General features: G+C 38.7%; 1 protein-coding gene across 8 annotated transcripts; it reads right to left on the bottom strand.

Moving 5' to 3' along the window:
* Positions 1 to 102: 102 nt before the first annotated feature.
* On the bottom strand, positions 103 to 27,916 carry LOC122973222 (39S ribosomal protein L48, mitochondrial-like). 8 transcript variants are annotated; one of them, XM_044340577.1, is made up of 10 exons: positions 27,535 to 27,882; positions 24,028 to 24,923; positions 10,370 to 10,475; positions 4,174 to 4,232; positions 3,898 to 3,929; positions 3,560 to 3,648; positions 2,904 to 3,082; positions 1,170 to 1,272; positions 935 to 1,024; positions 103 to 404 (listed from the first exon to the last, which is right to left on the bottom strand). In XM_044340577.1, the coding sequence occupies exons 2-10, from the start codon at positions 24,645 to 24,647 to the stop codon at positions 327 to 329; spliced, it is 1,356 nt and encodes a 451-aa protein (XP_044196512.1). In that variant the 5' UTR covers positions 24,648 to 24,923; positions 27,535 to 27,882; the 3' UTR covers positions 103 to 326. The 8 variants fall into 8 exon arrangements, with proteins under 8 accessions (XP_044196512.1, XP_044196510.1, XP_044196511.1 ...); XM_044340575.1 differs by lacking the exons at positions 24,028 to 24,923; positions 27,535 to 27,882 and adding exons at positions 10,760 to 11,515; positions 13,471 to 13,982; XM_044340576.1 differs by lacking the exons at positions 24,028 to 24,923; positions 27,535 to 27,882 and adding exons at positions 10,760 to 11,413; positions 13,471 to 13,982.

Raw genomic sequence — 27,916 nt, 5'->3', positions numbered from 1 at the left:
ATGTTTAATATGAAGCAGTATAAGCGTGTATACATAATTGTTGCACATACCATTTACTATAAAGTAACAGAATTTCTGATACCCAAGTATTACATAAAACAGTTTCTTAGTTTGGAAAAAACTACTGGGTTTTATTTTTGCAGAGGTCACAAAAGAATGTATGAATGTATACAGTTACTTCAATGCAAATGATCCATCACCTGAAGCACAGGAATGCCAGAAAATAAATAATAGATGACAAGAAAACAGGTATTCCTTACTAACAAGGTGTAAAATCCGTGTCACATACAGTTTTGAATATCAGTAATGTCAGAATGTCACAGGTCCTACTGGCTTATCTGAGCCATAAGCCCCTCCAGCTCTGGACGTGCCTTGAAACGTCCTTGGAAATCAGCCTCAGTGTGCTGAGGAGGAAAAACAGAAAGAGAAAGAGACAATGTATTATTAAAATGTTATGCCAACAGTGTCTGACCTGTTTAGATTTTCCACATTTTTTAAAAATTGTTGAGATTTTAAAAATCAAAACACATCTGAGGAAAGGAGAGGAGAAGAGAAGCATCCAGGATCATGCTGTCGATCAACAGAAAATTAATCGCCAACTATGTTGATCATCGATAAATTGTTTTTAGTCACTTTTTAAGAAAAAAAAAAAGCCAAAATTCTTTGGTTCCAGCTTCTCAAATATTATATAATAGAACATATTTTCAGTTTGGTTTTTTTTCCAGTCTTCATTAATAATAAATTGACCGTTTGGATTGTTGACTGGGACAAAACGAGGCAATTAGGGATTGGGCTTTGGGAAAGAGTGATCGACATTTTTCGCCATTTTTGGACATTTTATAAACCAAACGACAGATTAATCGAGTGAAAATAATAGTTAGTTGCACCCCCAGCTTCAGTATAATATGGCAGAGCTGTTTTCATGCGAACTCACCTCCTTCACAGAAAGTTGAACTCCCTCAGGTTGATGCTTCAAAAGAACTTCCATGAAGACAGGACACAATGCAGCGTTCAGACTGCTCAGCTTTAATTAAAACAAACAGATAAATAAAACATAAAATAACAACCAAGTTCCCCAGACAACTAACTCAGTATGCATGCTGAGTGTCCAAACTGTGGTAAAAAAGGGACTAAAATCAGATAAAACACAAACAAAAAATCAGTTTTACCTGAACGACACGTTTATGAGTCTTTAGGACGGCGTCAACGTACATCTTGGTTCCTTGCTCTTGCATTAGCATGACCTCTGTGGTTTTAGTTGGCAAAGCATAGCTGCATGTGAAGAAAAGTGATTTTTTAAAAAAGACATTATTTTCTCGTCAGATCAAAGCCTTTAAATAAAACTATGCTTGTGTCTAATTCTATTGTGTTGCTAAGATTATGACACGGAATCATCTTGACTGCAGCTTTAGAGTACAAGTCACTACATTTTTGTTAAAGTTTTTTTGTTATTACATGGCAATACAGTGGAGAGCAGGGACTTTTAACTTCTCTACGGTGCGTTCAAGTGACTGTTGAAGGCTTCAAAATGAAATTCAAGAGTCGGCTGCCAGACAGCAAACTTTAAGGATACAGTGATTTTCTGTATTTTTCTTATGATCAACAAATCTCACGTGCAGAGTCAACCCAACAATGAATTAATCTACTTACATGTATTGTTATTGTATCCAAAGCCTGATATATCCTATTCCTCTGTGCTGTAGAGCCACACCGCTGCACTGGGTGACATGTTCCTTCACCACAACGATTACGGCCACTTTAATTTGTTTAGAAATGGCTCCAAAGACTAATAACAGCGATCACATTTTCAGTCTCAGGAGAGTAGTTCTGTGTACGGCAGAGGCCACTGCACACATGCAGGAACGCAATTCTGTTTACAGAGCTTTACTAGCTTGTTGGGCTACATATCACAGCCTCTTGACTTTGTGCTACTAGCAGAGCACTGTAAAGGGAACTGCGTATTCTCAGTGGCATCTGCCATACACAAAACTACTCTCCAGAGACTGAAAATGTGATTTCTGGTATTAGTCTTTGGAGCCGTTTCAAAACAAATTTCTGTCACCATAATCTTCAGGTGGAAGGAACATGTCAACCAGTGCAACAGTGTGGCTCATGAAGGTGTTTCATGTTTCATGTAAGTGAATGAAAGATGCTAAAACGATTAGCGCCATACTCCGGGAGGTATGGTTAAATAAAAACACAGTTTCAGGTGGTCTCACCTAGTTTGTTAGTTAGTGGATTATTCAAGCTTTCAACTAAGTAGGGTCCATTCGATAGATTTGGTAGTTAATAGCAAAACGTTTAAGCTATGCTAACTGTTTCATGTATGTGAATGCAGAATGCTAAAACAATTAGCGTCATACTCCGGGAGGTAAAACAAATAAAAACACAGATTTGGGCAGTCAAACCTGTTATCCTAGTTAATCGATTAGTCAAGCTTTCTAACCAAGTAGGATCCATTTGATAGATTTGGTAGTTTATTCCAGATCAGCAAAATGTTTTAGTGAATGAATAGAAAATAAAATGGTACTTGAGCTGAAAGTGAGCTGTCAATCAAACGTGATCTGGACATGCCCACACAGTCCTGAGAAATGGTTTGAGCAGCCAAATGAGCCATATTTGAGCTAAGTTTTCTAATAGTACAGAGGTACAGAGGAATAAGATATATCAGGCTTTGGATACACATACAATACTTGTAAGAAGGATCAATTCATAGTTGGCTCGGCTCAGCAAATGAGATTTGTTGAAAAAAAAAAAAAAGTATAGAAAGTCGCCAGCTATATCCTTTAATGTACTTCACTAATGTGTTGAGGATGGGTCTAGCTGTGATGAAGGTCACTGATGTTTCTTACATTTTACAACAATTTCCTATCTGCCTTTTCAGTCTTTCTAAATATCCTCACCTGTCGGCCACTTTGACGCCGAGCCGGTTGCAGAGGTTGTGGATGTATTGGGAGTAATGCTCCACCACTGTCATGTCATAACCCGACACAGTCACATTCAGAGTCCCATACGCTGTATCCGTCGCTGATAAGATCTGTTTTATTGGTGTGATCTGACGTTTGTCTCTCCTTTTCTTTGGCTAAAAACAACAAACAAAAAAAAACAACAACAACAACAAAATGAGACACTTTACAATTCTGTAGATCCATTCATGTTTCCTCACCACAGATGTTTCTAAAATATCCACCAACAAAGCCCTTTTCATAACAAAAAAGTAAAAAATACATCACAATTACTGTAGTCTTGAATCTTAAAAATAGGAGTTTGAGTGGGCATTTGTTAGTTTTGTTGTTTTTAAGTATGATTTTATTTTCTGGGTATTCATTCTCTCTGCTTTTGTAATCAGTGTTGGTTGTGAGCACAGTAATTTCAATGTTTTTATGGATGAATAAACTAAACCTTGACGCCTGAACATCGACATGGCCAATGTTATCCTCAGGAAAAACAGCAACCAACTATCTTAAGTTGCATTCTTTAAAAATATCCTACATTACAGCTCATTAAATATGCAGTACAAACACTTTTCCAAAGATGTAATCTCGTTTCAGAGTCTTACCGCTTCTTTGGGTAAAAGATGCCGCCACCTCCCAATCCCATGGGTTGGCATGCTTTTGTATTGTCGTTCATTTACAGCAGACATGCCTCCTGAAGGGAACAACCGTCTAGTCAACAAAACTTACACTACATATACAATACATGACACATATCTGGGTATTTTAAGGCAAGTGTTTGTCTTGCAACCTTATCTGTTTTAACCATTTCAACAAGTACACAGCAGTAACATAAATATTTAACATGCACAGGACAAGTGTGCTCCTCTTAGTCCTGTTTAGATCTACTATTCATAGCTGATAACAACATATAATTAATTCATATTAAACTTTAAATACTTACCCCAAACAGGACGCTGGATGGACGGTGTGGTCCTACATACAACAGTATAAGTATTAGACTCAAACATACATGGAGAAGGTAAGAATAAGAATATTCTTGCATTGCAACTGTCCAGTTAATTAATCTTTACTTAAAGTACACAACTGCTGATTGCACACCTGCAACTACATTAAAAAATAGAACTTGAGATTCTATAGTTTTTTGTTATGAAGGACTGCAACTGCTTCCTTAAGTTGTGCCAACATGACGTATAAAGATTAAAAAGCAAAGACTTACCGGCATGATGAAAGCACTTGATTCAAGACAAATGACTGTTGTGTGAAAGTCACCTGCAACTGTGCAAAATAGGATAACATCAGCTTTCATACAACGTGGACTTCTTAAAGGACGGGTTCACAATTTTTCCAAGTATGTCTTAAAACAACAGACAGGTGCCCAAATCATTCCTCCCATTCGTACTGTTCGATCCAGTCCTCCTTCTGTGCAAAAATGTATTTAATATTTTATCTGAAGCTAATATGAAGCTTCAGCCATCCAAATGAGTCTAATCAAGTAGATATCTTTCAATGTTACAGTATTTTTAGTGCTTAAGTCCTTCTTTTTGTTACTATACTTCCACCACAGCTCAACAGGGAAACACAAAGAGGGAATTTGATGCAAAAAGACTGTAAATGTGTCAGATATCCACTTGATATGTAACTAACTCAGACTGCTGAAGCCTCATATAAGCTTCAGATCAACTTTTAAATGTATTTTTCACAAAATGTGGATTTTCTCCCTTCCATCACTTTTGAAGGGGATCTTTTAATAGCCAGTATGAACAAAAGGAATAATTACAGCAAGGAAAACCTCTTTCAGTGCTCATTTGGGCACTTGGCTGTTTAAGACAGACCTGAAAACTTCTTTAATGTTCTGAACTGAGTGAAACACATTACTTGTGAATACCATAAAGCTTATCTGCCTATTTATGGGGTGCAACTCCTGCTAGGTATATTTTAAACCACATTTTTAGCAGGGCAGCACACACAGCTGAAATAAGCTGATTTCACATTTCAATACTGGAAATGGTAAAGCTTTCTCATCAACAGCCACATACTTAGACAGTCTGTAAAACTTGCTTAGAAACTTTATTTACTTTGAACATGAAAATATCAACATGATTTCCAAAAAACAATCAAAAAAAGACAGTTTTACTGGGAACTACTTTCTGCCGAAGTAAACCTGCCGACTTCTGGCAGAGGTTCGATCTGTCGGTTTTTTGTTTTTCATTTGAACGTTTAACAATGACATGATATAAAGCATAATAACGTCTGACTTTAGCTGAAACTGACCCTACCCTTAGAGTAAACGTATAACTACAAAACAGTCCGTGTAGTTGACATAATTGCAGTATGACCTCTGAGAATATGTCACACATTTGGCGAAGATAAACAAAACTAGCGTTACCTTTCGAAAGACAGGATTCATAGTCCAACTTCTATTTGTCCGCACTTCTACACAGAAATCGCATATACTTTATGTTGGTGAATTATCTACATGTAATTAGAATTACTGACATCCAAAACACACGCTACAATTGCTGCAAACTCCGGAAACGCTCACGGGAAAACGGTACGTCTATATTTATGTCCGTCGCTTGAACACGCTAGTACAAACGTTCCGGGACGACTTTTACCTTATTTACGTTACAGTTTAAAGGACAGGTTCACTATTTTTCTAATCTGTCTTCTTCACTGTAATTATTTCTCCTGTTCATACTGGCTGTTAAAAGATCCCCGAAATGCACTTTCAATGTAAGTGATTGGGGCCAAAATCCAGTGTGTCCACACAGTCAGTCATATCAAGTGGATATCTGCCACATTTAGTATCTTAAGCATCAAATTCCCTCTTTGTGTTTCCTCAGACAGTATTACTGTTGCTGTGGTGGAAGTGTAGTTACAAAAAAGGGACTTTTTTTGTAACTACTGGAAAGACTCAAACGTTGAAAGATATCTACTTGATTTGACTTATTTGGACGGCTGAAGCTTCATATTAGTTTCAGATCAACTCCTAAAGACATTTTTGCACAGGAGGAGCACTGTGGATTTTGGCCCCCATCATTTATATTGTAAATGAGGAATAGGAGGAATGATTACAGCAAGAAAATGTTCAACGTCCTTTTGGGCACCTGACTGTTGTTTTAAGACAGACATGAAAAATGTGAACCCGTCCTTTAAACTTGAGTGTTCTTGTCTTAAAATGTAATGAATGTGAGGCAACAAAAAGTGAAAATTAATACAGTTTAAGGCTGCTATTGGCCCAGTCACAACATCCTGTTATCAGTCCCTTTGGCAAAATAAAATAAATGTTTTTTTTAATGAAATAACATTTTAGTTTTCAAAAGCTTTTCTTCTCCATCCTTGTCCTCCTCATCAATGTCCATGTCAACATCTTCCTCCTCCTCACTCATTCTTCCTCACTGCTGTCATCGAAGTCCTCCTCATAAAGACCTGAAAGATGACAGATAGGTGACATGAAAAAAAAAAAAAGATTTCTTTCACCACTGAAACTCTGGCATTTAACAGACTTGACCTTAGCATGTATTTTGATATCTTGAAACTGCGCTCATAGATACATATATTCATATAATAAGTGATTAAACTACTGTGTTTTATGTGAAAGGCGTTGCTCACAGTGACAAACCTAGAAACCTGCAGTCCCCTTTTAGCTCTACGGAATATATTAGCATCTTTCAGCTCATTGTTTTGGTATTCTGGCCCACAAATTTGGTTCAGTCTCATTGTGACAAAGCTCTGATAAACTCACTGTACAACACCAACCCAGCAACAAAAAGCAGACAGACACAGTAGGTGACTAGTTGGTAGTGGAGCATTTAGAAGCTAAAGAGACTGATACTTCTCTCAGGAGTTGGTGGAGACCAAAACAGAATATCTGACATTCATCAGATGGACAGAAAACCAGATTTCAAATAAATGCTAATATAGCTCTGTGTCTGCTGGATGTGTAAATAGGCAACTGTTTGCTAACACGTTCATCTTAACAACTTTATAAGGTGATAATATGATAATATGATAATGTTGTCTTTTCAGCTTGTTGTGGCTAAAAGAAAAAAAAAAAAGAATGCTGCTTGATAACTCAAAGTTCCTTACACAGAAAATTAATGGCAGCGACAATGATTGAACTAAGTTCCTCATCAAGGAATGTTCTCATTTCTTCTTCCATCATCTCGTCATTTTCAATGTACATGTTGATGTATTCTGGGTAGAACATGTTTTTTCTTAACTGCCTGCGGCACCTAAAACACACACACACACACACACACACACACACACACACACACACACACACACACACACACACACACACACACACACCATGGACGAGGGTTATTAGGGATTGGGCTTCTATATCTATAAACATCTTAATAAATATGAATATATATATATATGAAAGCAGTACTTACTGTCTTCCTGTTGTCTTGTATGCCTGAAAAAGGGACAAAAAAGATTATTTGGACACACATCTATTTTAATCTATAAAGGTTTGAGGAAAACTGTTTCTCAGTCAAGATTTTGATAAACTTACTTGTGTTTTATCCTGTTAACTACAAATCACAAGCAAGTTCCAGCACTGCCAACCATTTTAAACGTTTTGGCCTTTAGATACACACTGGAAAGTGATTGGCAGTCAAATGTAATTTGATTTATGCTGAATGGAACAAAACATACAAACACTGACAGCGTCGAGTGATGCTTCTCACCTCGATGAAGCGGAAAGGGTCGTTTTCCTGCATGAGGCTTTCGAGGCCACAGCGGACCTCTTGGAGGCGGGCCTGGTCCTGGCAGATCCTGGAGATGTTCTTCTGAATCGCTGGCCCGTTGGTGTCACAGTGAGTGCGCGTGCATTCTCGCAGCCGATTGATGAAGCGGAGAACTTTGGCCTTCATCTCTTCACCCAGCCTGTTCAAGTACTGCTCAGAGTCATCCTTAAACTTCTAGACGAGGAAAGCGATGAAGATGAAAAGACAAAGAATATAGGATGTCATTTGTATTGGGGGGGAAAGTAATCTCTATGTTAAGTTATGTAAACCTCTACTAACCTCCACCACCATCTGCAACCTATAATTTATGGCCACTGTGCAGCTGTTCAGAGCATCTTAATGTTGCTGTCCATGGTGCTGAACAAGGTTGATGAAATGACTATAAACCATTTTATAAATTAGGAATACAGCAAATAAAAAAAAGTTCGAAACATCCCCACAAATGTCCTTACAGATGTTTTGAATGTCTTATTAAGAACCAAAGTAGTACATGGATACTAAAAAATGTGACACAATAGAATCATTTTTTTTGTCAAACACAATCTTACAAGTTGAAAGTTAAGTAGAGTATATTTAAGAACAGCACTACTGGTAGCAAACTACAAAAGAGCCTCAAATCTAGCAGTGACAGTATTTATAGCTTTCCACAATGAGAGCAATGTTCATGAGAATGTCAGTTTATCATCAAATTCACATTAGAGCTGCAATGATTAGTCGCTGTTGACTTGATTAGTCAGTCAAGTCTAGTTATTTTTCAAGTAAAATGTCAAACATTCACTTCTTCAAGGATCTCAAATGTAAAAACTTGCAGCTTTTTTATGCCTTACATTACTGTAAATTGAATATTTGGGGGTTTTGAATTGTTGGTTGGAAAAAACAAGACATCAGCTCGGGCTCTACGCAACTGTGACAGGAATTTCTGATGTTTTATAGAGCAATTAATTAATCAGTTACTTGAGAAAATAATCTGAAGATTAATCAATTTGATCAAAATAAGTAGCATTTCAGCCAGATGAGACACTCGAGCTGCATCCTGTTTCATTTCTTTGTCACTGAAAGGTATTTTTTAAGTGTTCACTGAGAAGCTCAAGACGTCTCATCAGGTCAAATTTCAAACTGCCAACACTGTAACCAGATTGTGATCACAAAAACATTAACACCTAAAAGATGAGCTGTAAGAGTCTCAGGTGAAATTACAAATATTCAACTGTTTTCTGGGGTTTTTTTTGGTAGCCCTCTTGGATTTTAAATTTGTACCATCTTACCTTATTCTGTCTCTCCTTCTCCTTCTGCTCCCGGAGTTTTTTCTCCGCCATGCTGTATTTCCTTCCAACCTTGTAGAGTTGCTTATCCAGCGTTCTCTGGTCAACGTGAAGATGCAAGCGCTCCATGAAAATGATGTCACAACAGATCTTAAGAGTTGAAATATTTCAAAACAGTGCAGGGGTTGAAAAAAAAGCACAATTAACCACTACTGTACCACTGACAAATACTGGTCAAGTGCTGCTTAATAGTATCTTCTTCAACTTACGTTGACTTCCAACCAAAATATCCTGTGTTATTAGGAGTTAGGGATTATGTTTTTGTGACATTTTAAGCCTTTTATTGACTCACCAATAGTAGAGAGCTCACAGTAAATGAGGAAATGAATTTTTGACACTTAAACCCACACATTTCACCTGCCCACATCTGATAATAATGATATGACCAAAATTACCTTTCAGCTTCTATGGCCAACAAGTCGTTAGTTTGCATGGATGCAAAACTGCAATTTCTCTTCAGTTTGAGCTCAACTCTGATTTGTTTCTTAATCATTTCTCTGACAACGTCACAAATATGAAGTGACTTAATAAAACCCACAACAGAGCACCATATCATGTACCACAGCTGTGAGTGCTGTTGCTCTAGAGATAAAACCAGGTTTAAATACTTATGACCCAAAGAATAATAAATAGCTAAGAAATAAGCGCCCTTCTTCCATAGATTCTTGCTGGAGGACCTGATGACACTTGTTGCCACGGCAGATACCGACACATCAGTGGGCTGAACGGAGGTGATGTACGGGTGGTGGTGGCGGACTGGCAGTTGAATAAAATCATGTGTACTTTGTTGATTTAGCAAAAGCACCGACTATGGTTGGCTGATGTAGGCTCGTCGTGGGCTGGAGAGCCTTCCGGCTGGGGTACTCTTTTGACGATGGCTTCGCTTCTGCAGCAGCTAATGGGTGATGTGCTTTGAGGTGTGAATGGAGGTTTGATGCGTTACCCTCTTTAGCCACAACTTTCTTGAGGTAAATAATGCACACAGCTTCCTCCGTGTTAGCAGGCCTCCTTTTATCATCTGGACTAAACCCAAAATACTCCCAAACAGAGGCACAGGCATTTTTCTTTTTTACTTATCCTGTAATGTTATCCCCACCACTCACAGTTGCCATCAGCTGAGCTGCCTGTCCCATCAGTAGAGACTGACCTCTGGTGGCGTGTGCTGTGCTCTATAATACATCACCTCACTACAGGATCTCCGTATCAGTTTCATAGAAAGAGGAGCATCTGTATTTTTGACAGTATTGAAAAATCATACGTTCGGGATTTCTAAATAACCCTGGTATACCTCAATACTTTGATACTGCCCAAGCCTTTATGAAAATGGCACCTTCAGATCTTTCATCGTGTTTCTCAGGGTCTTGATTGTGTGTCCAGAGTGTCCTTCTATAGTACAGGCATTGCACACGCACATCTTGTCGTCCATGCAGTAGTATCTGGAGTTGCAGATCAAATAAAAAAAACGAATTCAGATTAACTTTATAAATGACAGATCTGTATATATTATATTAATGAAGTGGTGCTGCTGTGTGGAAAAAAATACTATCACTAAAGATGAAACAATTTGGACAGACAATAAATCAGCAACAACTTTGGTGCTCGATTAATCGTTTCCATAGAAAGGAAATCAGACTTTTTAAAGTTCGGAAATCAGAATCAGCCAAGAAAATTGCAATCAGTGCATCTCTACATATAACACTGCAAAATACATGCTTCTTACCTGTATATCTCGTCATGATTCGGGCACTTCCTCTTCCAGAAGTCATTCATCGGTTCCGTCAGCGGATGCTCGCGAAACGCCGGCAGCTCCAGATGTGGCTTTAAGTGCTCCTGGCACATCGACACCTCACACTTCAGGCACGTCTTCACTGCAAACACTGACGCAGCAGCAGCAGCTTCCTTCTTGTCACCCCCTTCCTGAGAAACAGAAGGCCCGTCTGCGGAGGTGCCTGATGCCTCTGCGGTGACTGAAGGGCAGTAGTCACATGGAACAGCAAACACACTCTTGGCCTGCTGTGTTGGCAGAGAAGAAGTCAGCGACTCCCTGGATTTCAAAGCTGTAGCAGCTGCAGTGGTGGCTCTGCGGCGGTGACGGTAGTCATCAGCAATATTGGCTAGTTTGAAGTTTTTCTGAAAGTTGGTGCCACACCGGTGGCTATCGCGGCACTCTGGGCAGCGGAGGCGACCTCGGTTCGCTTGCCACTTTAGACGGTACAGGCAGGTCCTGCAGAAGTTGTGGCCGCAAGGTAGCAAGTGGGGGTCGCGGTACAAGTCCAGGCACACCGGGCAGGTGAGCTCCTGTTGCAGGAAGCTGGACTGCTCTGATTGGGCCGAGGCCATGTCAGTATTCAGACAGTGAAGCCGGAGAGGTGAGCTGGAGGCGGGTGGATGGAGAGAGGGGAACGGAGGCTGAACGTTTCCAGATGTTGAAGTTTGCTCTCTTTACATTATCTGGACCAGTTACAGGTTGCTGAAGCTTTCAGAAATAAACAAAAAATACTTGACAAAGGTTGCTCGTAGTGTAGAAATGATAAGATGATTACATAAAATAATTCTGGAGTCAGCATTAGCATTAGCCTGCGTCAGCGCCTCACTGGAAACACAATCTATGGATGGAAACTGAAGAAAAATACATCAAATTGAATTAAAAGAGTTAAGAATTCAAATTGTTAGATTTTCTACAAGAGGCTGTACTTTTGATGATCATCTTTTTCTGTGTTGTTTATCCAAATAAAATACTGTTGCATGTCAGTATTTACTCAGTGTGTTTCTGTAAAAATGATGCATATGTCTTGTATTAAAATACTTACTGTGTTTGGTTATATATCATTTATTATCAGGATTATCTTGAAAGGGACACGTTGTTAAGATGTGTAACGTTCGGGTCAAACAGGATGTTGGTTGGACCATTTCAGAGTGTGCAGCATATTGAGTTGTTTATCTGGACATAGAGGATGTATAAAGCTGCAGAATACACACTGTGTACATAAACTTTAGCAGAATAGTTGAAGAGGCCCATTCGTGGTAACGACATATTTCAACATTGCTGGAGTGCCCATGATGACGTCCAGCTGATGGCCAGGTAACGTCCCAGACGTCGGCACAACTTCCATGTTGGAACTATTTTTGAACCATAGTGGGACGTATTGATTGGACATTCAAACGATGCTCATTCAACGTCTAAATGTTTGCTGGGTTTTTACTCGCATGTCTAACACAACAGCTATGTTCTCATTTTAATCTATGCAGCTGTCTGCACCAGCTCTGTGCAGGTTGGTATCTGAAACATTTACAAGTCTATTTTTTCGACAATATGCATGTAAATGTGAAGTTGATAACCAATAAAAAGGCACTTAAATTATTTATTTAAATACATTTTGCAACCTAGGGAATTCATTATTTCAAACTTCATAGATTTACTACAATTTACTATATATTGCTGGTAGTAGGTAGATAATGATGATAATGACTCCTCATTATCATGAGACACTGCACCACAGAGCACACTGTGGTATTGACCTGGTCAGTACCACAGTGCTCTGGGTGCAGAGTAGGAGCATAAAATAGCCACTAATACAATCTTGAAAGGAAATAGCGCTGTCTAGATTAATGGCACCTTTAAGCAAGGTCAGTATGCATCATTATGCGTGGCCAGGACACAACATTAGCACAGTCGCTTCGCCACAGAAGGAAGCTACACAGTACATGTATGCAGATAAAGATATAGGCTAATTGGCTGCTCTACTGTTTGGTTTACGTTTTAAAATGTGTGTGATAAACCCGACGGAACCGGTACAGTAGACAGACGCTTCAGTCTGACGTGAAGGCTTGTGGTCTAGACATCAGCGTCCTCTGCTGAATCTAACGATGTAAGGGGTCGAGGCAATGTGACCCTATTTTTAAGCTGCGACATTGGGAAGCCGGTTTTGCTAGCAGCAGCCCCGACAGTCCCCATAGCGTCGGTCCCAATGGCGCCAACAGTGACGAGTGACCTATAGCCTTGTGTTCAAAGGCCGGCAGCTACAAATTGTACAAACCGTTTTAGCCAAAAGCTTCACATCCTATCAACATCACATCACCGGATTTTGCTTGTGTTTGCGCTTCTCCAAATGCGGCAAAATGCCTGCTGCTACTTTTCTTTTTTTAATATTTCTTTCTTTTTCTCTTTTAATCCATAATGATACTCTAAAAGAATACCGTTACCTGATGTCAACTAAACTTCATTGCAAAACAGCTTAGCCCAAATTAGCATCCTCCCATTTACTGCATTTTAATATAACGATTAACAGTTAGCTAGCTAACCTTAGATTATAGCTTGTTAGCCCCATCATTAACATTAAAGCCAGACTCCCGACAGAACGCTGTCTTTGTGAGCTAAGAAAAAACTGAAAAACTTGTAAACTAAAAAGTAAATGAATGTTTCTCACTTACCACTTCTTTGCTGGATACTCCCAGTGTATTGCTGCGCAACTCTCAGACTACCGTCCGTGACCGTGAGCAGACTCGACCATTGGCGGGATTCTCGTTCCGGTGACGTTGCAGTCAAATGTGGATTAGGTAGCCAACATTGAGTGGATACCTTGATAATTTTTTTTTTTTTTAAGGAGGATACCTTGGTGGGCTGGATAAGAGATTTCACTGTCACATGACATTAAATACGGTAGCAGTTACAATCGTGAGTGCAAATATAGGCCGCTGTTGCCGTTCTGCTTATGCTAATTCAGTTGGCACTATTAACCTTTTCATTCTTTGACAAAATTTCGCACAAAATGTCAATTACAGTCGATCTGCAACCTCTTTTGAAAGCTTAGCATGTCCGCTAGAAGATTCCGGTGTTCGATTTCACATCAGAACAATATTATTTGTGTAATATGTCCTGTTTCGACCAGAGCGTGTATCAAAGCTAAAGCTAAAGAGGATACAGAGGCTAAGGAAGTGACCTTTGACCTCTCGTAGTAAACGTGATTTTGATCGACGTCTCCAACGTTGTTGACAGGTTACGGAAGTAAATTTCCCATTAATTTTCATGGATGTATTATAAATTTCTCCCTTACACCTTTCAAAAAGTCAGCATTTCAAGACGGCTTGAAGGCGACAATCCCCTAAAATGAGTCTCGAAAAAGAAATATTCGAAAAACGTTTGAGCTTTTTTTTTTTTTTAAGGCAAGGTACAAGACTGTGTACATATCGTATTTTAGGAGAAAAAAATACTTAGAAAATATGTTTTTTTTATTATTTGTTTTTTGTTTCTTTACAAAACAAGTTAGGGAAGAAAAAAATACATTTTTTGACAATATAAGTGAACAAAAAGTACAACAATATGGAAAGATTAATAAATCTGTATGTAAATGATAAAAAAAATAAAGTCCAATGATGCAAATTCATTGCATGAAACTCTTCCTTAATTTATATCATCATGGTCATGGTTATGTGATGTAAAACAAAAAAGTTATCAAGCTTCAAACACAACCATTAAAGAAACAGGTGCGAATAGGCCAAACATTTCTTGTCCATGAAATGAGACCATCAAACAATTAAAAGTGACAGTGTTTCATACTTAAAACTTTCATTTGAGGCAGGTACTTTGGATAATCCCTTTATCTTGAATTTTATTTGATGCAACATTTATTGTTGGATGGATTAGCTTTTAAGCATTAAAAACATGAAGGAAGGAAGGAGGAACAGCTGTGTATGAAAATATTGGCACGTGACTCAAAAATATCTGAAATAACATTTTAACTGCAAGACAGGACCGGCCATACACATGTGGCCCACAGTTCTAATTTAACATCTGGGCCAATACTACACTCAACAACTGGCCCATATCTTGTTTGCTGCCTTACAGACGGTGCCGCCACTGTCGCACCTGGGCCATGACTGGTTCATATGACTAATGCCAGTGCCGACTGAATGCCAGCTGTGCCAGTAATGAATGTGAGGCAACAAACAGTAAAAAATGAATTCAGTTTAAGGCTGCTATCAGCCCAGTGATATCTAGTTATTAGTCCCTCCAGCAAAATGATATAAAGGTATTTTTTAAATGAAATTTCAAAACTTTTCATATAGCTGGCCATTTTATTATTCCAATTCTAATAGGATGTATCTGTTTTTATTCAATTCTTTTTAATCTCACTTTCTCATTTAAATCCAGTTTAACGTCCCCTCTCTGCCCCCCGTATCTCACCGAGTCTGACTGACTGAAAGGACCACTAGACAACTGTGCACATTTCAGCAGGCTTTATTATTATTATTATTATATTATTATTATGTATTAATTATTTCAGTTTGGCCCCTCACAGAAATCACTCGTATCAAAATAAAAAGTAAACTTTAACATTCAAATATTTTAGGCCTAACATAGCATTTTATTGTAGTAAAGTGCAAAATTCCACATCACCTGAAACTGATATATTAAGAATAATGTATGAACAGTGCATAGGAACATTAGACATTTTCTTTTAAAACAATGCATTAAATGCTTTTAAAGCACAATAATGAAAAGCAAAGTCATATTGTAGCCTATGTAAACTCTTATTTTACACATTGCATTTCTTTTTCTAGGGTCATGCCGAGCAAACGATCTTTTCAAAACAAGTATCCACGTGTGCACACACACACATCCTCACTCTTTGGCTTGCAGTATTCAACTCTAGCATGAATCTAACTATCACGACAATCCATAAACACAGAGACTCATTCAAGTAGATTGTTACTCACCGTGTGTGTTTGATTTACTTCATCTCCTTCAGGAAATATATATATTCAAAACAAGGATACCGGTCAAAAGGCTTTCTATGGTAATGGAAAACTGGGAAACTCAACTATGCCTGGAAATTTTTGAACAAACCAGATCAAATCTGTCAATACTGTATAGGCAAATTTCCCACATTTTGTGAAATTTCTAGCAAAGTGGTAAAAAAAAAAAAAAAAAAAAATCAGGCATCACAGACAAACAGAGGGTTTGCCAATTTAAGTATTTGAGTCCGTCCAGTCACATTCTTTCATTATTCACATTCATGTGTGTTTACAGCAAAGTCTTCTGATATAAAGCACCTTAATTAAGTTTAGAAGTATGCAACACAGGTTTAGCAGGAGACTCACACTGGCAGATTCTCAGTGCACAAGTTGGTTTTTTTTTTTGTTTTGTTTTTTTAAACACAGCTGAGTCAAAGCTCAGTCGCTGTATCATCCAGTGTGTCATCTCAATATTGTCAGAGGTGTTGAGGCAAAATGTGGCAGCTGCTCCGAGTACTTTCTTGTACAAGGGACATTCGAAGAGAAGATGGATGCAACTTCAGGGTGACGACACTAGAACTGATGTCAAAACCTCAAAATCTGTTGCATTCACCCACAGTCAAAGTGCTTTTAATTGGTGTAAAAAATATACAAATCCTGTCTTCCGTTTGTTAAACCCCTCTCTCTTCGTCGTCCTCCTCATCTCCGTCGTCGTCCTCCTCGTCTTCCTCCTCTTCACCGTCTTCCTCCTCTTCCTCCTCCTCCTCCCCAGGGCTGTAAAGATCATCGACCAGCTCGTTCAGGTCGTGTCCTTCTTCCTCCTCTTCCTCCTCATCTTCCTCCTCCTCCCCCTCGCTCCTCATTTCTTCTTCGCTGCTGTCATCGAGGTCGTCGTCGTCGTCCTCCTCCTCCTCCACGGCCTCTTCCTCATTGTCCTCCTGCTCTTCCTCTTCCTCAAGATCTGAAAGATGACCTGATGGGTAAAAAAAAAATAAGATTCTTTTAACCACTGAAACTCTTTTCATTTAACTGACTTTACTTTAGCGTGTATTTAGATACCTTGAAACTGCGCTAATAAATATTATATATACTGTATATATGTGACAAGTGATTAAACTATTGTGTTTTATGTGAAAGGCATTGCTGACAGGGACAAACCTACAGAGATTTATCACCAACTCTGCAGTCCCCCTTTAGCATCTTTCAGCTCATTGTTTTGGTATTCTGGCTGACAAATTTACCATTTGGTTCAGTCTCATTGCGAAAAAACTCTGATAAATTCACTGTACAACACCAACCCAGCAACAAACAGCAGACAGACACAGTTAGTGACTAGTTGGTGGATGTAGTGGAGCATTTAGAAGCTAAAGAGACTGATATTTCTCTCAGGAGTTGGTGGAGACCAAAACAGAATATTTGACATTCATCAGATGGACAGAAAACAAGATTTCAAATAAATGCTAATGTAGCTCTGTGCTTGCTAACATGTTAGCAAATCATAACTTTATATGTGATAATGTTGTCTTTTCAGTTTGTTCTGCTGTCTCTAAGTGGCTAAAAATAAGTAAATAAAAAAAAGAAATGAATGAAAATTCCTTACAAAGAGAATTAATGGCAGCAACAATGTGACATGGAAGTTCCTCATCAAGGAATTTTCTCATTTCATCTTCCATCATCACTCCGAGAACCTCCGTCTCCATGTCGATGTACTCTGGGTAGAACATGTTTTTTCTTAACTGCCTGCGGCACCTAAAACACATAAACACACACACACACACACACACACACACACACACACACCATGGACGAGGGTTATTAGGGATTGGACTTTTTTTCATCTAAAAACGTCTTAATAAATATGAAAGCAGTACTTACTGTCTTCCTGTTGTTTTGTATGCCTGAAAAAGGGACAAAAACTGATTATTTGGACACAAAAAATACAAAAAAATTTCCAAAAACAGCAAAATTGCAGCTATTAAAAAATGGTGGCAACCTAATCACAGGGTTTTTGAAATAAATTATTCAGACAAATCTGAGGGACACTATTAAAAATGTCAACTTCATTTTATATTTTATATGTATTACAAAAACTGCTGTCATAGTTTTTGTCACTGTTTGATCTACAGCTGCAGACATTCTTCTTCACTGTATTACAGGACAAACATCTATTTTAATCTATAAGGTTTGAGGAAAAGTGTTTCTCAGTAACAAATTTGATAAACTTACTTGTGTTTTATCCTGTTAACTACAAATCACAAGCAAGTTCCAGCACTGCCAACCATTTTAAACGTTATGGCCTTTAGATACACATTGGAAAGTGGTTGGCAGTTAAATGTAATTTGATTTATGCTGAATGGAACAAAACATACAAACACTGACAGCGTTGAGTGATGCTTCTCACCTCGATGAAGCGGAAAGGGTCGTTTTCCTGCATGAGGCTTTCGAGGCCACAGCGGACCTCCTGGAGGCGGGCCTGATCCTGGCAGATCCTGGAGATGTTCTTCTGAATCGCTGGCCCGTTGGTGTCACAGTGAGTACGCGTGCATTCTCGCAGTCGGGTGATGAAGCGGAGAACTTTGGCCTTCATCTCGTCACCCAGCCTGTTCAAACACTGCTCAGAGTCGTCCATAAACTTCTAGATGAGGGAAGCGATGAAGATGAAAAGACAAATAAGACAGGATGTCATTTGTATTGGGGAAAGTACAGGTTGGATAAAAGTAGAGGTTAAATGTGATTGCTAGGGGTGTAAAGATTCTCCAAATCTAATTTTTTTTGAATAGTAGCCCTTTCACACATGTGCCACACAGCAAGAGATCATCCATGTGACAGACATAAAACAGCTTTTATTTCATGAGATTCACAGGAAGTCCTCTCTCTCAGTGGAGCGTTCAGGTCCAGTCAAAACAATGCAGCTTAGCTGGCCTGCTGCGTTTATCCAGCGCCGGCCGCACGTGTAAAATAGCAGCTGTGGATGAAAGGGTGAGCTGACTGCTGGAAGTCAAAGATGTCGTATTTAAATTTATGTTCTGCTTGTTCAAGAGTTGTTTGATGAATTGGTCACACTGCCTCCCTTACTGCCGGATTTTGTTGCACTTACAGCAGCGAGCAGTTGTAGTCCACTCACTCACTGTGATTTCTCCAGAGAATTCACGGCTGTATTCACACATGGGCTCAATCGGACATTAGACTGACTTTGTACTAGTGAGCTGGCAGCGTAAAGTCCATTTAATGTCCGGTCTGACTGACTCAGATATTTGCGTTCACACATACAGCTCCTCCACGTAATGTCCGGAAAATTTAAAATAGGATCCACGTTGAAAAATACCCAAGTTTCCATAGTCAACAGAAAATTTACTGGCAACCGTTTTGATAACTGATTAGTCATGCAAGTTATTTTTCAAGCAAAGTGCCAAACATTCACTGGCTCTCAAATGTAAGAATTTGCAGCTTTTCTCTGCTTTACATTACTGTAAATTGAATATTTTAGTGTTTTGATTTGTTGGTTAGACAAAACAAAACATCACCTCGGGCTCTAGGATATTGTTACAGGCATTTTTCTTTGTTTTCTGATGTTTTATGGATCAAGTAATTAATCAGTTACTTGAGAAAATATTCGGCAGATTAATTGATAATGAAAATAATTGTTAGTTGCAGCCATAATTCACATTCATATGTTGAACATAGCATCTATGTAGAACAGGAAAAACTAAAAGAATGAAATAATTAATACACTTCAATAACTAGTGCTGTCAATTAAAAACAAAGACACTCAAGGTGCATCCCGTCTTGTTTCTTTGCCATTGAAAGGTCTGAGAAGCTGCCAAGACAGTAACCAGATTGTGATCACAAAAACATTAAAAACTAAAAGATAAACTGTGGGAGTTTCAGATGATATTAAAAATATTCAACTGTTTTCTGGAGGGTTTTGGTAGCCCTGTTGGACTTTTGTACCATCTTACCTTATTCTGTCTCTCCTTCTCCTTCTGCTCCTGGAGTTTTTTCTCCGCCATGCTGTATTTCCTTTCAACCCTGTACAGCTGCTTATCCAGCGTTCCCTGGTGAACGTAAAGTAGCATTTGCTCAATGAAAATGACGTCACAACAGATTCCCAGAGTTGAAATATTTAAAAACATGAATGCATCAGTGCAGGGGTTGAAAAAAAAAGCACGATTAACTACTACTGTACAGGTACATTATTGACAAAGGACAAAAAAAAAAAAAAAGAGTGTAATGAGTAAACTGTTTCCCTTCATTTGTTTTATTACAAACTGTAAGACCTGGAAGATTTTGATTATGAATTATCATGTTTAACCACTGTATTTAATGACACATGTTCAGTTAATGGCATATAATAAAATTTAATGATGCTGAACATGTGCCAAGGCAGAGAGCTGCTCGCAGATACTGAGATGGGATTATGATTTTGCTGTTGTGAGAGGGTCACTCATAAAAAAAACTGAGCTGAGAAATAATTGCCTACTTTGAGAGTAATAAGTGCTTTCAGAGTGATCCTTTAATTGGCCTTTGATCTACACATGCCTCAGATAACTGTGAGCGGCTTTGAACACGTCTGTCCAATCTGATCATTGTAGCATAGTTAGTGAGTGGAGAATGTGAGGGAGATTATAAAAGGTTATTGATGAGGAGAGCAGGAAATAGCCTAACAGTCTCACAGTCATCTTGCACTGATTACAGTGGATGATTGCATGCAGTTCATGAAAATACACATAACCAAAATAAAAGTCATTCAGTGTCTGCCTAAGGCCAATTTCTTCATGTGTTGCCTTCACGATGTCTCATATCTTTTACTGGCTTTAACTGGAACTAGTATCTATGATGGTAACGATAGTGAATTTGATGAGTACTGTATGTACATCATTGGTGATGTGTCTCATAGAACTAAGAAGGTCATAGGTTCAATTCCCACTGTTACTACATGTAGCCTGCAGAGAGTACATGGAAATAGCACACACACACACACACCATCTCGTCCTGTGAAAACCATGTTTCTTCAAAACATCGACCTTTCATGAGTTAATAGAAACGGGTCTGTTTTCATTTTTGTGAATTTTCATCAGTTTGTCTGAAAAACATTGAAGTTACCAAATTTGGAGATACATGTTTTTCATTGGATAGCAATGACATGCAGATAAGTCATCTTTCTGCAATTTATTTTAAAATAAATCATGAGTAGGACATTACCTGGCTACTTAAGCTAACCTGGTGACCAGTATCATTCATCTGTGGCCATCTAGTATTTCATCCATAAGGCTACAGCCCAAGAAATCTTCCTGAAAAGTGTAAACATCTGCTTATGACATGTTGCTATAAGCATAGATGCACTTGTGGACACCTGTGTGGTGTAATTTGCAAACAAGGCGCCCATCAAAACCTGCTCATGCTTCTTTCCCCTGGCAGCACAACTGTGTCGTTAGCTGGCAGCTAACAGCTGCTCTTACTGTGAAAGCCGTGCGTGACAAATAAACACAAGCGTGCTCACTTCGTCTTGTAAAAGACACCAAACAACGCGCACACAGTTCCGCTGCAAACCCCACTTACCGGCAGTTCCCCCTTTTTTTAGAGTGAAATCCCAATGATTATGTTATTTCTCCCAGCGAGTTCTCCCCCTGTTGAACTCATTAAAACAGCCAAGATGGCGCCAGTCGCATTCCTCCCGCTCACCGCTGTCCTTTTTCAAAATCGGCAGGTTGAGCTCGAGCTGAACGCAAACAAACATCCTCGTGGATACTTGGAAAGGGAAAAAAAAAGTCTTCACGCACTTCAGTCTACAGATTTCCTCAAATCCTCTCCGTTTCACTCGGGCAGCTCAGCTCTATATTTTATAGATGATTCATGTGGGTCACATTTACAGATCGGAAAATCCGGAATTCCAGTTTAATCCGGAAAAAAATCACATCCCTGACTGTATCACTGACAAATACTGGTGAAGTGCTGCTCAATAATATCTTTTCAAATCCAATATTTTATCCTAAATATCCTTCATTCTTCTTTATTTCTCCTTTTCATCTTCAATACTACTACTAAAATCCCTGTGAAATTAACAAAAATACTAATAACTTGATCTTTCTTAAGTGTACAGCCTTCAAATGAGTTGATCAAAGCAGAAAATTACAATAAGCCATCAGCCAAACACTTGAAACTTGGCCTGTGGTTGAGGTTTGTCTAATCCACCAGAAACATTTGAGGGGAATCAACCATCGTGCGGAGGATCTTTCATTATACTGTGAGTCCATCTGTCTCAACACAGTGTAAAAACAGCTACACAAAGACTTTTGCCAGCTTACTTCCTCACTGTTGAAATAGGAAAACCTAATATTGTGCAATATTTTCGGCTGAGAAGGACGCTAGTTGTAAGTTAGACGATGCTTATGCAACATGTTGAACTCAACGGGTTGTGAACTGAATGTGAACGGCACTGAACTGGAAGCCTCTCAACTTCACACTCGGGAAGAATGGAAGCACAGGAAGTGGATTTAACTACACTATAGAAAGACCACATGTGAGTCATGTGACGCTTTCACTCGTTCACCGACAGCATTCATTCATCAGTATTCCAGACTCATCACAGGACTTTGTGTAAGTCAGACAATGAAAAGGAGGTTAAAGCGTGTGGACTGTGGAGTCCACACACATTTCTTTTGTTCAAAATCTTTAAAATTCAAACCGTAAACTTTAACCTAAGTATCCAAATTTAGGTCAACATGGACGAGGGATTCAAAACCTTGAACCTTGCCTTTACATTTAACGCTTTCTGAGCGATTCCAAAACCTCTTTTTCCCATAATAATACCGACTTTCCCAACCTGTGTAGAAACAACTGATGATCATGAAAAGTGTACCTTCAGATCTTTCATTGTGTTTTTCAGGGTCTTGATTGTGTGTCCCGAGTGTCCTCCTTCTATAGTGCAGGCGTTGCACACGCACATCTTGTCGTCCATGCAGTAGTATCTGGAGTTGCAGATCAAATAAAAAAAAACAAATTCAGTTATAAATGCCAGATCTTTGTGAGATATTGCAAAAAATATGAAAACTACTACAGAAAATACGAGATGGAAAGTTTTAGTCCAGCCTGGTTTTGTACAAGTTATAAAAACAGAAAGAAGTGTAATTAGAAGAGCAACAATCACATAGAAACCACACAGAAGAACCACAATCACCTTGCTTCATAAAGTATGGCTATTTTGATGACAGAATACATATCTTAAAGGAAAATCAACCTTTAAATACAACTATCATTATTATTATTATTATTATTCCCTTGAGCTTTGCCAAATTCCATAAACATACATTTCTCCCAAAGCTACAACAGAGGTAGAACTGCACAAAGCATGTTTCTTTCTACTTAACTGATTTCTAGTTCAGTTTTTTTTTCATTGATAAAATTCTTTCCATTCTTTTCCAAAAGTCGATATCAGTTACGTTCATTCAGTCACAGCAGGCTGACAACTCAGTTTTTAGCACCACAGCAATCATCAATCATGTTACTTTATAAAAATAATAACATAAATAGAACTGAGGTGATCTGGACAGAAAATAAATCAGCAACAATTCTGGTAATCAATTAATTTCAGTCATTTTTTTTAAATAAAATGTCACCATACAAATGGTTACAGCAGCTCAGATGCTGTTGCTGTTTTTTTACCATATATGGTGAATATTCAGGGGTTTTGGTTTAAAAGACATTTAAATGATGTCACCTTGGGCTCTGTGAAATCATAATGACCATTTTTCACTATTTTCTGAGATCTTTAGACAAAACAATCAATCGCCAATTCAAGATAATAATTGGCAAAATAATCCACATTGAAAATAATCCTTTGTTGCAGCCCTAAACATAAATATGATACCGTATAACTAGTACCAGCCAAAAGTTTGGACACACCTTCCCATTTCCTTGAATAAGAAAGAGTCCCAACGTTTGACTTCTGCTGTATATATAATATAATCATAAATATTAACCCAAAACAGTCAATGCAGTGTGCTGTACAGATTTAAAATTTGGGGAAAAAGAGAGTAGGTACCCTGAGCTGAGAATCAATATTAGGGGAGAAAAAGTGGTTTATATTAGACCTTAGAAATAAGCTGACAGTCACTGAACTTGCCAAACGAGTGGTAGATTGATCTAGTTACCCTCGATCAAAAACTTGTGACAACGAGAAAAACATTCAATCCAAGATGAACCCACCTTTATAAAATGTTAACATTTCAATATACGGGTGCATGTGTACCATACCTGTATATCTCGTCATGATCCGGGCACTTCCTCTTCCAGAAGTCATTCATCGGTTCCGTCAGTGGATGCTCGCGAAACGCCGGCAGCTCCAGATGTGGCTTTACATGCTCCTGGCACATCGACACCTCACACTTCAGGCACGTCTTCACTGCAAACACTGACGCAGCAGCAGCAGCTTCCTTCTTGTCACCCCCTTCCTGAGAAACAGAAGGCCCGTCTGCGGAGGTGCCTGATGCCTCTGCGGCGACTGAAGGGCAGTAGTCACATGGAACAGCAAACACACTCTTGGCCTGCTGTGTTGGCAGAGAAGAAGTCAGCGACTCTCTGGATTTCAAAGCTGTAGCAGCTGCAGTGGTGGCTCTGCGGCGGTGACGGTAGTCATCAGCAATATTGGCTAGTTTGAAGTTTTTCTGAAAGTTGGTGCCACACCGGTGGCTGTCACGGCACTCTGGGCAGCGGAAGCGACCTCGGTCCGCTTGCCGCTTTAGACGGTCCAGGCAGGTCTTGCAGAAGTTGTGGCCGCAAGGTAGCAAGTGGGGGTCGCGGTACAAGTCCAGGCACACCGGGCAGGTGAGCTCCTCTTGCAGGACGCTGGACTGCTCTGATTGGGCCGACGCCATGTCAGTATTCAGACTGTGAAGCCGGAGAGGTGAGCTGGAGGCGGGTGGATGTGCTGAGATGAGGTGATGAGACCGATGAGGAAGGAGATGAGGAGGTGGAGGGGAGAGGACTCAAGGGAAGGTGAAAAGAGGGGGACGGGGGAAGAAGAGCGATGGTCGGAGAGGTAGAGAGGCAGAACAGGGTGGAGGGGGAGAGGAGGAAGGGAGGCTGAAAGTTTCCAGATGTTGAACTTTGCTCTCTGTAGATTATCTGGATCTATTACAGGTTGCTGAAGCCTTCAGGAATAAACAAGAAATGCTTGTTAAAGTTGCTCATAGTGCAGAAATGATAAAGACAGTTAACATAAGATAAAATCATCCAAGTCATTCACTGCTTCCAATTTATCAAATGTGAGCATTTGCTGCTTTTTTAATTGCTGTTTTAACTAAATGCCTTTGAGTCTTGGATATGTTTCCTTATTTTCTTCTATATCTTCAACATCTTATAAAAATATAAACAATTTATTGATTTAATGAAAAATGAGCTGAATAATGATTATTTTCATTATCAATTAAACTGATGTTTGTTTTTCCAGCTAATTAATTAATTATTTAGACTGTTACATGTCACAAAATTTGTGAAAAAATGCCCGTTGTATTTTCCCAAAACACAAGGTGATGCTTTCAAATTGTATTTTCTGTCTGACTAACAGACCAAAAAACAAAGATATTCAACTTAGAATAACATAAAACTGAGAAAAAAACCCAGAAATTCTAACATATAAGAAGCTTGTTCTTGATTAATTTTCTGAACGAAATCATAACTTGCAGCCCTCTACATGTATATGAATACAGCTGAAACGTGAGTCAATTTATTCATTAGACAATCGACAGAATTTTTTGCTGGTAACTGCTTTCAATTAATTGGGCAACTCTTTCAGTCTTTTTTTTTCTGTAAAAATGTCACATTCACTGGTCAAAGGCCTCTTAAATGTGAAGATTTGCTGCTTTTCTCTTTAATACATAATATTTTTGAGTTTTGGATTAGAGCTGTAATTATTTTCATCATCGATTAATGTGGTGAATATTCTCTCGATTAGTCGTTTTTTAACATTCTTTCAAGTCAGAAAATGGTGAAAAATGTATATCACCGTTTCCCAAAGTCTAAGATACCACCGTAAATGTGTTGTTTTGTTCTGACTAACGACCCACTACCCAGAGATATTCAGTTTACTTAAGAAACCAGAAAATATTCCCATTTAAGGAGCTGGAACAGAGAATTTTAGCATTTTTCTATTTTTGATACTTTTGATAATCAATTAATTGATTATCAAAAGTATTGTAGTTGGTGATTAAATTTCTGTCAATCTACTAATCATTGCAGCTCTATTTTGGACTGATGGTTGGATAAAAAGCAAGCAATTTGAATAAATTAACTTTTTGGGCTTTTGGGAATTACAGTGTAATGGGTATTATTCAGAATAGTCTTAGACATTTTCAGACAAAATTATTCAGGAAAAATAATCTGCAAATTAGTTCATTATGAAAATAACCGTCAGTTGCAGCTCTGCAGTTGCAGTGGTGGAGAGTAAGTAATTATATTTAGGCTACTTAAGTACTGTACTTAAGTGCAATTTTGAGGTACTTGTACTTTACTTGAGCATTTCCATTTGATGCTACTTTATACTTCCACTCCACTACATTTCAGATGGAAATATTGTACTTTCTACTCCTCTACATTTATTTGACATTTATTTGACACTTGATTTTGGCTTTTAATGTCTTACAAAAAGCAGTGTGTAGCCGGGTCACATTTCTATGGGTTGTTAACAGCTCCACCAAATAGTGATTTTTCCCTCTAAACTTCTCACATGGTTTCATTTCAATAAATGTTCAAGTGACCCAATATTTCACCAAAAATCAACAGATTTGTGTATCAGAACTTTGTTTTTTCTTCTTTCCTCTCCCAATAATCATCTCACAACCCCTCAGATTTATCTGGTGACCCTTTGAAGGGGCCCGACCCCTAGGTTGTCAACCACTGGACTAAACTAGCTATCTATATATACATAGTAGTTCAAACTAGCTCCATGTCCAGCAGCTACAACAGTAACATGCTGCTCTAACACTGATGCTTCAGTATTAATAATCTAATGATGTCATATATAATAATATATCAGTCAGAGGGACCAAACCACTACTTTTACTACATCAAGCTCATAATACTTATGTACTTTTACTTAAGTAGGCTTTTTCATGCTGGACTTTTACTTGTAATGGAGTATTTTTACATTGCTGTTTAGGAACAGCAATGTAAAAATGCTTAAGTAAATGATCTGAATACTTCTTCCACCACTGTCTACATGTGATTAGGCCTTCAGGAACAAAGGAATCTTTGACTTATTTTAACCATTTTGTGAGAACATGTGAAACTGATGTAACGACCACCAAAGTATAATTATCACTTCCTTCTTCCTGTTTATGCAGCCATTTAAAAATGAAAGTAAAACATAACATTTAGGCCTTCCAAAAGAAGGTCATTTATTCTGCTGTTTGGTTAAACTTGTGGAGAAGTCTCTACTGGGATTCAAAGGTTATGACCTCAAGATAACCTGGAAACCTGCCAACCTTCAGCTGTTTACATGAGACAAGAGGTGCAGCAGTCATCCACCTGTCAAGCCTGCACACTGTAGGCCTACATGAGCTGCTCTAAACGGATACCCCTTCTACATAAAAGCATGTTTTTTCCTCACTGTTACCGGTACAATAACTATAAATCAAGGTGTCAACCAACAATTAGCTGTCCTGCCTCCCTGTTAGCTTCACTAATCTCCCCGATGGCTGAGTTGCAGTGATGAGCTAAAGCAAAAACCTCCAGACAGACAGACAGGATGTTAACGCTACTTACCTTGACAAAATGTGTATTTATAGGGTCTCTATTCGTAAAAACAGAGATGTACAAGCTTGTTTGTAGCATAAACGATGAGGCTAACCGTCTAAAATCTAGAAGCTGCGGTGCACCTGTCGTGCTCGGGCCAACATGATAACCTTACGACCGGTTAGCTCCGCTTTTTCTTGTTGTTGTTGTTCCCACAGTGTCCTGTCCTGTTTTTTTAGGAGTCCGAGGAAATATTCCAGTCATCGGGCGTTTAGTTTGTCATCTGGAGTTTTCGGCATTTGACACAAAAGGACGAGTCGACACAGACACACACAAACACCTGTGCGGCAGACAAACAAGCGGTTGGCTAACTGAAAGTGTACAGGGTGATGCGGGGAAAATGCTACCTTCA

Source organism: Thunnus albacares, chromosome 22 (genome assembly GCF_914725855.1).
Source record: "Thunnus albacares chromosome 22, fThuAlb1.1, whole genome shotgun sequence".
Taxonomy (NCBI): domain Eukaryota; kingdom Metazoa; phylum Chordata; class Actinopteri; order Scombriformes; family Scombridae; genus Thunnus; species Thunnus albacares.
This window is presented reverse-complemented; position numbering and strand designations above follow the sequence as displayed.

Coding starts and splice junctions, on each gene's coding strand:
- LOC122973222 (XM_044340574.1), bottom strand. CDS start 24,647: ATGGCGTCGGCCCAATCAGAGCAGTCCAGCGTCCTGCAAGAGGAGCTC. Junction 22,743..24,027: donor GATCATGACGAGATATACAG/GTATGGTACACA, acceptor CTGCAACTCCAG/ATACTACTGCATGGACGACA. Junction 17,524..17,649: donor TACAAAACAACAGGAAGACA/GTAAGTACTGCT, acceptor TATGTGTTTTAG/GTGCCGCAGGCAGTTAAGAA.